General features: G+C 42.9%; 1 protein-coding gene across 1 annotated transcript in view; it reads left to right on the top strand.

Moving 5' to 3' along the window:
* The first annotated feature begins 448 nt into the window (after positions 1-448).
* The window catches only part of PDE3B (phosphodiesterase 3B), a 94,430-nt gene continuing 82,588 nt past the window's right edge, over positions 449-12,290 (top strand). Inside the window, exon 1 of the mRNA XM_075425664.1 lies at positions 449-1,784. Coding sequence (XP_075281779.1) covers positions 669-1,784 — 1,116 coding nt within the window. The 5' untranslated portion in view covers positions 449-668. The remainder of the gene's footprint in view (positions 1,785-12,290) is intronic.

Genomic DNA, 12,290 nt, shown 5'->3' with positions numbered 1-12,290 from the left:
GAAGGGGAAGGACCCCGGCGCTGCACAGCCCGCCCCAGCAGCGTCGCCGCGGCGCCTCAGGACGGGAGGACAAAGCCGAAAGTTACCGCGGCCCGGCCCGGCCCGCTCCGCTCCCCACACGCTCCGCCGGGGCGGCCGGCTGGCGCGCGGGACACACACACACACATATATATGTATTTGTTTTTTTAGAAAAGACCTGTTTCATACAGAGGGGAAGCGCGGCTCCCTGGGCCCCGCCCATCGCCTCCGGGCCGGCGGCCGCGGGAAGGAGCCCGGCGGCTCACGCCTCCCCGCCCCCGCTACCGCGCGGCCGTTAGCGCGTGGCAGTTGGCGCGCAACCGCCGCCGGGGCGCGTGCCGCCGTCGGGGCTTCCGCGCGCGCCGTGTGCAGTGGCGTGAGGGAAGGCGGGCGCGCGGGCCGGCCGGCGGGCGGGGGCTGTTCCTCGCCCGGCTCCCACCCCCGCCGGGGCTTGGCCAGCGGCCGCTGCCGCCGGTGAGCGCTGGGAGGCGGCAGCGAGTCCCTGCCGCTGGATCCGTGTCCGGAGAGCGAGGGAGCCAGCCGGACTTTCTACCTTTTCTCTCTTTTCCCGTCGTTACCCACCATGCTGCGGACGCCGCTGCCCGCGGGGGAGAACCGGCGGCTCGGCCCGGCGCCCTGCTCCTGAGGAGATGAGGGAGGTGCGGCCGGGCCGGAGCCAGCGCGACCCGCGCCTCTCCTCCGTCCTGCCCCCTCCGGCGTCCCCGACCACCATGAGGGAAGAGAGAGAAGCCGCCGCGGCCGCCTCCCGCCAGGGACCCAGCAAGCCCCCGCAGCGCTGCCAGCAGCCGGACGGCGGCGGGGCGGCTTCCCCCTTGGCGCTCCCCGGCGGCGGCAGCCCGGAGAGCCTGCGGAACGGCTACGTGAAGAGCTGCGCGACCCCCCTGAGGCAGGACCCTCCGAAGAGCTTCCTCTCTCTGCTGCTGTTCCCCACCGCCGCCGCCTTCTCCTCCTCCTCCTCCTCCCGGGCACTGCTCAGCCTGGGCGCCCTGGCCGCCGTTGTCCTCTCCCTCCTGGCCTTCCACGACCGGGGCAGCGCCGGCGGCCAGCAGGACGGGAGCAGCTGGCGGAGCCCCCGGACGCTGCACGCCTTGTTGTGCCTGTCCCGCTGCCTCAGCCCCCTCTTCAGCATCGCCTGTGCCTTCTTCTTCCTCACCTGCTACCTGGCCGGCAGCAGGCACCGCAGCGGCGGCGGTACGACCCGCTGGTGGCTGCTGGCGCTGCCCGTGTGCTGCTACTGGGGGGACTTCGTGGCCCTGCAGTGGCTGCTGCCCGCGGAGGGGCGCGAAGAGGAGCCCCAGCCCCCCGGCGAGCCGCGGACGACCCTGGGCAGGCTGCTGGCGGTGCTGGGCTCGGCGGCGGCGCTGACCCTGCTGCGGGGCTCGCTGGAGTTGCGCCGGAGCCTCCTCGTCTTGGTCTTCTCCAGCCTGGCGTGGCTGCTGTCGCTCACCAGCCTCCACTCGCTGCCCCCGGCGCTCAGACCGCTGCTGGCCGGCTCGGCCGGGGTGGCTGGCTGCCTCCTGGCGCTCTGCGGCGGGGAGCGCGGCGGCTTCTCGGCTCGCAGCCGGGGAGCGCACCAGCAGCATCAGCACCAGCCGCGGCTCCCCAGCGCCGAGGAGAAAGTGCCTGTGATCAGACCCAGGCGGAGGTCTAGCTGCGTATCCCTCGGGGAGACTTCGGCCGGCTACCACGGCAGCTGCAAAATGTTTAGTAGGAGACCCTCATTGCCTTGCATTTCCAGAGAGCAGGTAGGTTTCTCCGAAACTGGAGGGAGAAACTTTCTGGGGAATGAGCGCCCCTCGCTTTTCCCAACTGCTGTGTGTGTCTGTGCTGGATGCCTGCTAACTGTCAGACTCCTGTTAGCGGAATGGAGGAGAATGTTAGTCCCTTAGCGGGTTTCTCAGCTCGGTTCTGCGGAATCGATGTTACATCCTTTATGTCTGTATAGAAGGTAAATCGTAATAATGATTATTATCTACAGGACAGAAGGCTCGCTCGCTTTTCATGCGATCTTAAATACGAAAAAGTAGTTTTACTGATTTAAAACAAAACCCCAAATCAAACATCTTCAGCTATCGGCCACCTTGTTATTTTGATTGTTTCCTTTTCCGAAGCCCACCACCTCCTCCGCTTCTGGCAGACTTTACGAGAGAAGGAAACCGCAGCTTTCTAGCTGCTCGGCACTTCAGGTTCTTCCCGCTTTCTGTCGACAAAACGATTGCTAGATGCTAAAGAAAAATCAGGTTTTGAGGGATATTATTTACCGAATGTTGGCATTGTTTCAGTGGCAGCTATCCTTCTGCCTTGCAGATTACCGTCTCTTGTTTCTCTCTCCCTCTCACCCTCTCTTCCTCGCTCCACGTAAGTTAACGTTAGGTTTGGGCTGATGGGGTTTAGAAACTTCTTTTTACTGAAGAGAGAGCTGTTCAGTAGAGTCTGGAGGGATGCCCGAAACGCTCAGTTTTCTTCAATGGAACTCTGTTGGTTTCTACCTCCCGGAAAACTTTTCAAGGAGTCTTGTTTTCTGTAGCGCAAAGCCTCGTGTGCGGGAGGGAGCTGGTTTCTGTTCGGGACCTCGCACGTGAACCGCAGGAAGATCGCGCTGTGTTGCCGGAGGAGCTGGCCCGAGGCTGCTGCGAGCGGATGGTCGGCCCGTTATAGGGGGGAGAGTAAGGGGGGTGTGCTTAACACATGCAAGTGAACAGTTTCTGGGAAGCGATTGTTGCTGCAGAATCCCCTGTCTACTGCTGCTGTGGCTGAAATGCGTGGATACGAAGTGCAATTTTCTAATTTTGCTTTGACATGTATTCCGTAACGCGCTTCTTGTGATTGACTGTGAAACAGGTCGGAGGAAGTGCGAGGGCAATCTGAAACGGTGGAGCAGTTTTCAAGCATTTCTTTCCCTGCGTTTGCATAAGAGAATAATACAGCGGTGATCTGTTTTGCCTAAAAGGTTAAAATGCAAGTATGCTGTAACAGGCTTCAGAGATAATTTTAAACTTCTCGTATGAGTTATCTAATGCACACTATGAAAGAGACATTAAAATATCGTATTAGCAGTGAGGGGAATATTGTTCAGTATGTTACCTTCTCTGTTCCCTTCTGGATAGTAGATGCTCTCTTTTTCTGTCACATTTGTCAGCCATGTAGAAACCTCAGAAAATGAGGTTTCATTAACCTTTCTAGATTATAGAAGATACTTGTTCTTATGGAAGTTACTAAATGCTTCACTTCCTAAAAGCATGTGCATATTTCAAGTTAAGGCATTTATTATTCTTTAAGTAAGATCATAAATGTCAACTGTAACTAAATAGGTAGAATTTATTGGCAGTGCTTATATCATACGTGTTCATAATAAAATGTAACTGTCTGGTAGATTTCCAGAATTTTATATCTTTGTTATCGCTAGAAGTGAACAGAAACAACGGAGAGATCTGAAGTTCTTTATTTTCCTAATAGTCTGTTGTGCTTTACAATAAATATTTGTGCTTTATTAAGCACAGTTTAAATGAGATTCATAGATATATGTTCTGTGTAGTATTTTATATGTGTTTTCATATGTATAACACAGGTTAAACCCTCTGATCACCTGTCTGACTTAGAGATCAGACAATGGCAGAGATGATAAAACATCAGTGGGGGGGGGAAGAAGTAAGGAAGTAAGCCTATAATGTGTGACTATTTGAATAAACACTACGAGGTTTTTATATTGCTTCCTTGGAACAGGAAGAATGTATGCACTTTTCAGAGAGCATTTATTATGTGATTTCTTTAAGGACTGATTGCATGTTTTGCAGATCTCTAGAAAATGTTACAACGATTCCTGTCCAATATTAATAGTTTAAGACATTGAGTTTAGTGAGCATGGTTAGGAAGATCAGTGGAGTATAAGGAATGAGCTACAGGTCCACTGTGACAGAAATACTTTGATGAATGAGAGCTAAGTTGCTATTGTGATTCTCTTAGATGTATTTTCTATGATTGTTATGAACCTCTTATATGTAGAAGATTGTATGAACCTCTGCAGGCAGGGGCACATGAGAACAAAAAAGCAAATGTGGATTTTAGTTACTTTTTGAGGAAAATAGGGAATGCTAGTATTGACCCTAAGTTTTCAGTTAATTGCTGGTTCAAAATTATACCCAACTCTCTGCCTAGTTAAATACACGAGAAAATATTTGTATTGAGTTGACTGTTCTATCATTAATAAGCTCAAGTCAGTGATTCTAAGGGATCTGTGTGCATGCAGTGTGTACAGGGAAACTGATATGTGCAACCAGTAGTGTGTGCACACTGGAACTGGATGGAGCTATCACTGTTTACCGGGGTAGAAGTGTAAAGAGGCCCTGTGACCACGATCCTGTAAATGCTTTCTAATTTGAGCAGTCCTTGTGACACATATTTAGATTATTGCTTTCTGTACTTGAACATGTACAGCAACTATAATGCTGGAAGATTGATAAAATTCAATTACCTTTATTCTTACCTTTATACCAGTATCCGTGCTTACTTTAGCTACCAAAGTCTACAAATTCATGCTGTATATGGCTTTTCTGCAGTTCACATGGCTAGCAATGTAGTATGAGGTGAGAGGAAACAGTCTTGAGTAGATTATCTCTTTACATTTTTGTGTGAGTATACTTAAATGCCATTATCAAAATACATAAATACACATAGAAGTAAGCAATATGACTAAAATCAAAGCTAAAAATTATGCAAATGCAATGTCTTTTCTGAACTACTGCATTAACACTTCTGCTCGCAGAAATTTGTATGATTTTAGCAGCAAACAGGCTCTTTGTATTCTTACTTCAGTATTCATCTTGGACATAGAGAGGAACTGCTTGTTAGCAGCATGACTGCTGTGTTGATTGGTGTTACCGTTTTTGTGTAGATGATGTTTTGATTGCATGTATTAGTCAGATGCTAATCTGTTAGCTGTACCTACCATGGCTGGTATCAAAGGGTTTATCTTCATTCACTGTTGCATATATAGCACTTTATTTATTTATCTTTCCCTTGAAAGCCAAATCAGAATTTGGAATCTAAAGGTGCTTTTCAGAATTGCAGAGCTTGTAAACACTCCATGTCCTGAAAAATACTGTAGTAAAACCTTTTTTTTTTTTTCTTTAACATGATAGTGAACATGTATCTGACATCAAATAACTATGTCTAGGAACTCACACATAGGAACTTCTCAGAATCTAGAAAGAATATGTGATTTCTAAAATTTGTATTTTTCCTTGAGTAGAGAATAGGCCTTCCTAATTGAATATACAGGATATGGGTCCAAAACAGTGTACAAACAGAGCTGATACTTTTGCTAGCTACCTGACTAGGTTCAAACACCTAGGAAGGCTGGGGTATTTCATGGATAAAGACTGCTTTCATCTTGCACTCTGTTAATTACAGGAAGTATTGTCTTGTGGTTAGGTTATTGGATTGACCGCCACCTCTCCCCAGTTTCTGTTCAAAACTATCTTGTACCTTTGATGTGTTACCTTAGGAAGATCAGGACTCGATTTCAAGAGTCTAAAATATTTATGTAGCATGAAGTTAATGCAATTCCTTATTTGCTTAGGGAATTTGTATCTGTTTGTTACCTATTTGTGAAACAAATTATACCTTGTTCTTAAGTACTTGGGGTATAAACTTTCTAGTGCAGAAGCTGTCTGTTGATATGTACTTTACAGAGTCTTAAAATTGTTAAATTCAGATACTGTTTGCAGCCTAGAAACAAGTGAGCCTTTACCTGCTGATTGCAGCTAATAACATAAAGTGTAACTCTTTTTGCTATGTATTTGACAAACTAGCTCTTTGAAATTTAAAGTTTTCCCCTAATGATTACAATGACTGTTACCGCAAGTGTACCTGCATGTCAAGATCTGTTTCTGTTGTTAACAGAATCTTTGTATCTCTTGGATGGTTGTTGTTTGTGTTATGGGGCAAATCAAGGTAGAAATCTGGGTGTGTTGAGCTGTGAATGTAATAAATTTCAATGGGATGCAACTGAGTGTGGGGAATATACAAAGGGAAGGATTACATGGCGAAAGCAACAGTCTTGGAAAACTGTTTTTGCAACCATATTTCAGATGAGTAGGATTGTATTGTTTCTGTCTGGTTCTGTGTGACCTTGACAATATGTTTTGTGGTAGTGCGCTACATGAAATGTGAAGACTTGGTAAAATGAGCAGACTTGGTAAAAGTTGCATGCCTTTTTTTTTTTCTTCTTTTTTTTTTTTTTTTAATTTTTTGAGGTCTCGTACCAGAAAGAAAGGATGATTTGAGCATGGTGCGCGCGTAGAGACCTGTAGAGAGGTAAGATGGTATCCTCTGGCAAAGTGACCATCGGGACCATACAGTGGTTCACGGAGAATGACAAAGGATACTATTAGGGAGACTGAGCGCAGTTAAGAACTGTGTTAGCTGAGTTTACCTTAAGCTGTTTTTTAGATATTCGAGCCTTGGTTGCGGGTCATGTTCTGGATAGAAAAAGGATGCTGAAAGCAGGGAAACATGTCTGTAAGTTGTCAGTGTAGCAGAGGGGGTTGACTGTTTCTGCAGATGTGGTCTCCAAGGAAGAGAATGTAAAAGGAGAGAGGAAGGCGATCAAAGACAACTGCTGTGGAAAAGCGGGAGAAATTTGGAGGAAGGTGAGGGTGGCATATTACAGGAGTGACCAGAGTGCCAGTAAGAAAGAAATGGAGGAAGCTGGGAGAGAAGGTTCCAAGAACTACGTGACTGACTGTGTCAAAGGAAACTAACAGGATAAATTAGATAATATACTAGTTTTCAGCTTTGACTGGGAAGACATTTTAAATTTATGAAAGAAAATAGTAGGGATGAGGAGCAAAAGTTTCCCAGGACAGTCTCTAGAATGGCAAAGAGGACAGCCTCCACACTGTGGTTTGTGAACAGTATGTTCTGTGAGGCTAAATATGAAAGGGAAAAGAATTACAAGGAGTCAGGTATATTTCCATCAGAAAAGCCTCATCTTTTGGCACAATGTATATGTGCGTGTGTATATGCCCAACAGTACCATCCCAGTAGTTGAACTTGACCAAATGAACTGATTGAATACTGTGGCCTCAGAAGTTTCAAAGATACCAAATTCCAGCAAGTTTTATGAAAAAAATGTGAGTGGGAAGTGAAAAGGCCCTGTGGAGTATGTCCCAACACTGGGCAAGTCTGCGGTGTGTGAATCCACTTAAGTGTCTCTCGTGTCATGAGTGAATGCCAGAACTGAGTGGAGAGGGAAATTCTGTTAAAGCCTGGGCCTTATTTGACATGCAATAGGAAATTTATATTTTTTAAAAAGCTTTTTTCCTCCTGTTTTGGTTTTCTGATACCTAAATATGGAAACTTCATGCAGACTTACCATCTTTTAAACAAATCACTGAACAAAGCCAACTGTAACTATCAGGCCTGATGTTCAGAAAGTAGTTGCTGAAGATGGAAAAGAGTGAATCTTCTACTTTTATGCAAAGGTAAGGATTACAGGCAGGGAAACTGGGAGATGTAGCCTGTTCTGTTGTTGATGCTGATACCCGTGTGGGAGGCTACAGGCATAGAATATTTTATTGGAATCTCACCCATTTTTCCAGGATAAAACTATGTGGAGAGAGAGCTGAACGAATAGTTTAAGATGAGAGTAAAGGGGAGTGAAAGGAAATGTTGAATTTGAACATGACTTTTTTAGTGGGTGAAAACAACGCTTAGCAAGATGGAATGACTGAACAGAGTAAGAGTTAATGGAAAAAAAAATAATGGGACTTTTCTGCAACTCAATAGCAGGAAGGAAAATTTGAGGTAAAAATGAAGGCTTGGGTTGATCAGACTGTGTCATGTATGAGTGAATGTTAGTGAAGCATAAAAAGGATCAATAACTTTAAGGATCCAGTGGAACTAAGAGACTACTAAAGCCCTACAAGCAGACAGAAACCATGGATGCTAATAAATTAAGAGTTCACAGATTAACAAGTGAGCTGACAGATGATGGTATGTGGGAAGGGAAGGTGGGACAGAAACAGGTCAGAGAGATCTGTCCTTAAGAAAGACTAGTTAAGTGAATGGCCGTGTTGATGAGTGTGACAAAATGAAGTGTTCTGGGAACTGGAGAGGGCTGACAAGGTATGACTGCTGAAATAATGTTACAGTTTCCAGAGCAGTTTTACATTTGAAAATGGATCATACAGCTTTGGGAAAGGAGGACATAATCGTATAAATACAGGCAGCTGGTGAGCAGGAGTAAGTGTTGATATGTTGGACCATCCCTACTTTTTCATAGCTTTTATATGTAGCATGTTCCTTTGAAACAAGTGCAAATTTACTGGGAGAGGGACAGAATAGGGCATGGAAATCCAGGTAATTTTTTTATATCCCTGTATTTGTTTGGTAGTTCAGTGTTTATGAAATGCAGTGCTGCTATGCAGAACATTCATGACTACCAGTGCTGACCTCACTTTGTACAGGAGGTGTGGAAAAAGCTGACATATTTCCCGTTAAGTGACGGATTGAATGGTAATCCTGACAAGTTTTGTTACCCAGTACTGAGCTGCCAACCTTGACATTCCTTTATGCAAACCCAAATACCTTCTACTAAGTTAAAGCTGTATTTGCAGCAAATGTTCTGTTTGTTGCTAATTTGATAAATAAAAGTTTGTGTTATGGAATGTTAAAATGATCTTTTGCCTATATAATTAACTACTTTTAAGCTATTCAAGATACCATAGAAAATGTACCATGTGAAGCTGTGTTTGGGTGCTTTGGATTTGGTTTTGAGAGATCTTCCCTCTTTTATGAGGAACATTCCAGACTTTTTGTTATGAATTAGCAGTATAGGTACATTGGTTTAGCTATATCCATGCTGGTAATAGTAATTGAGAAATATATGTGGGGTTTAATTTGGGGTGAGTACTTTCAGTATGCAAAACAGCCAGTGCTGCTCCCCCACCCCAGAGGAACTGTACCACTGTTAGATGGTGATACAGCAAGCCTGTGTCACACCTGCATGTTTATATCTATTGTCAGTACAGTTTTATCAGCAAAGTTCAGAATATAGAATAAACTCTTTTGAAAGTGTGTGGAACTTGTTTGCAAAGGGAAGTTTTATCGGTTTTATTGAAATAACAGCCTAACTATGACTCCCTGAATAGGCACTATGGTATTAGTGTGTCTCTTTTAATCGTCATTATTGGTCATATTACATTTTCTTTTTCATTAGATTAAACCTTTTAAAGGATGGGAGCTAAACTAAAGGCTAAAAAAGGCATTCTTATACTAGGCTCACTGTCTGCATCTTTAGCATGATTTTTGTTCCAATATGACCTAAAATTAAAGGCCTATATTTACATTTAGGGTCTTTTTAGTTTTCTTAGAGTCAGTTTAATATTACAGATTCAGTCATAACCTATTTTCCATTGTGTTGTTTTTCTTCTCTGAAGCACTGTTATGTGATGCCTCGTTGCCGCTTCATGAATATGGTTTTGTTCCTTCTGTCTAGTAGATCCTCTTAAAGGAATTCTAGATTTCTGAGTACTCTAAGTTACTAATATAAGAAGTACAGATTTTTTTAAGAACAGACATCAATGAGTTTTTCTAGTACTTTTGGCTCTCCAGAACAGTTTCTATCCTTTCAGACAAATTGGTGGTACACTTGCTGGATTTGAACGTTTAATGACTGATTGACATTAATCCTCAGATATCTGATTATCTTCTGTGTGAGAGGTGTATGGTGGCCAAGCAACCCTACAGTGTGTTTTCCTTACAAAAGTGGATGGCCTCTTAGCTGGGCTTGTAACTTTGGAAGGGTTAGATACGAACTGACTCTTTGTGAGCTTTCTCTGAGACAGCGATTGATCTCTCTATTTATAGGACCTGATTAGTAGTTAATAAAGTTCAGTGTCATGTGTGTAGTTTGTGGTGCTAACTTTAAAAAGAAAGGAATGTATCCAAGACAAGTGTTAAGTGATTATATTCTTGGTTAATGTCCACACTAACCTCCATTCCATTTGATTTGCTGCCTAGACAGTGTAGGCACACTACAATGTGTAAAGGCACTCACAGGGTCTTTGATACCCACTCTTGCGATTCCATAGTATCCTATACATTCTCACTCCCTTATAATTCTCCTCGTTACATAGTATGAAATGAAATTTCAGTTAATTTAAACTGCATTTTTTGTAGATACAAGCACGTATGGTCTTACATATGGGTAGTAAGGGAGGGAAATTTGTGTTGAAACCTGACAGTGTGGTTAGCAGACTGAAAAAGTTTAAATCCTGCTGTGCCTGTGAAATGCCATCTGCTCTGGTACTGCCCTGGAGACTTTGGCTCAGACTGGAAGAACTAAAAGCGCACTAGCACAGTTTTCCTCTTGACTAGCTGGACCTGCAAGAAGCATGCTTTATTTTGTTCATGGAAAGGTGAATGTTGATCTGGATTATACTGTTTCCATTGAGATTTTCCATACAAATGTGCACTGAAACACAGATGTACCTACTGTGTATTTCTGCTTATAGTCTGTTAATAAACACATACAGTAATGATGACAGGGGCTTGGTTCTTCCTGACATGTTAGTATGGGGGAGAGCAGTATATTTTGTATCTTAACTAGTGTATTGTCCACCCTGTATGTGACCTCTTTCTGTCCTGGTATCAACTACCTGCATTTTCACGGCAGCATAGTATCCATTTGGGAATCACTGAAGCATGCTTACAAAGAAAATTGGAAATGAAACTTGCAATGAGACAATTTCAATTGATTATGCACACAGATGTTTAACTAGTCATCTTCCAGTCTTTTTTTTTAATAGTAAAAAGCTGAGAAATGTTACTTAGGATCTTTCCAGTGATTAAAGTAGTATGTCTATCTGAAGTTAAAATGAGTGATTACCGTGATGTAAATCACAGCTTTGTGCTCTTATGGCAAAGTGCAGTTGAAAGTATTTGGATTACAAGTATCTGTTAGCTTATTTTTATGTAGTTACAGAAAAGCATTTATTAGAATCTGTATCAGAGTTTCATGCTACTTTTTTTTATTTATCATAGCAGAATGTTTCCATGCCATGGTAGTATTGAAAATCTAATTTATCCTTATATTTGGAGTTTCTTGTTGAATGAGTTTGGAACAGCTTTTGTGTTAATGACCAGTCTTTTTTGCCATTGCTTCTATTTAATTTATTTTTTGTAACTGGCAACCTGTTTGTTAGATGCCAAAGATTTTTTAAAGACTGAAAATAATAGATTTGCACGTGATTTTCTATGATGTCAGGATGAAAATCATAAAACAGGAGTAGATGAGCAGAGGCAGATGCTGGCTATTGCTTTTAAGGGTGGCCTGTTTTCAAACCCTCTGAGACACTGGCTGTCATATTGGAGACATCTGCAGAATGTTCTGAAGAAGAAAATAGTACTTCAGTCTATGTGTGAAGGATAGCAATTTTTTTTATCAAGAGTAAAAATCAAAACTAATTAAAAGACCATAAGTGTCAAACAGTCCTCTTAAAACTGAGTAAACTCTGTGCTTACGTACGAAATTTGCATAACCCATTATGAAGATTGTTAAGGATAAAGTTTCAGGACAAATTCATTTAGAAACAGATGTTATATCTATAAATATGAAATTGTTATCTTCTTTGGAAAAGTATCTTACAACTTTAGAAAAATGTTCAAACTGTGTTTCATATAATAAAGAGATGCCATTTTGGGATTAACTACAAAAGTCAATACAGCTTTTGTAATGGACCTATAAAGGTGTGCAGTTAGTTTATGTCATTTTTCTTGTATGAGACTAGTTGCTGTTACAATCTGATTGTTAAAGATTTGCAAGTCTTCTATACTTGCATTAACACTTACTCTGATAGGAAGCTCCCTGGGGTCAACAGAGCTCTTAAACTTTCAAGTGGAAAAGAACATGTGTTTTAGTGTTTAAGGATTGAGATTATAGTCCTTACATGTTTAAAAATTCACAGGGTTTAATTTAATTTATAACTTTAGCTCTCTAGTAGCAAGTGTTAACAATCTCAAATGAATACCTTCTTAGATCTATGTTCCTTTCATCTGTATAGTGATGGACAGGATTGGTGTGCCTTTAGAAGGAACGTCTTTAGTTTTAATTATTTGGGCCTTGAAAGTACAAAAAATCAGTTTCCCAGGATATTAGTGTTCAATAGTAAATTATTTACGTGTTTGTCTTGGTTTTTTTGAAACATCATTTTTCTTTCTCTTTCCCTGGCCTTATCTGTTCTTAATTT

This window comes from Opisthocomus hoazin, chromosome 7 (genome assembly GCF_030867145.1).
Source record: "Opisthocomus hoazin isolate bOpiHoa1 chromosome 7, bOpiHoa1.hap1, whole genome shotgun sequence".
Taxonomy (NCBI): domain Eukaryota; kingdom Metazoa; phylum Chordata; class Aves; order Opisthocomiformes; family Opisthocomidae; genus Opisthocomus; species Opisthocomus hoazin.
Note: the sequence above shows the minus strand (reverse complement) of the source record. Positions and strands in the feature narration are given on the sequence as shown.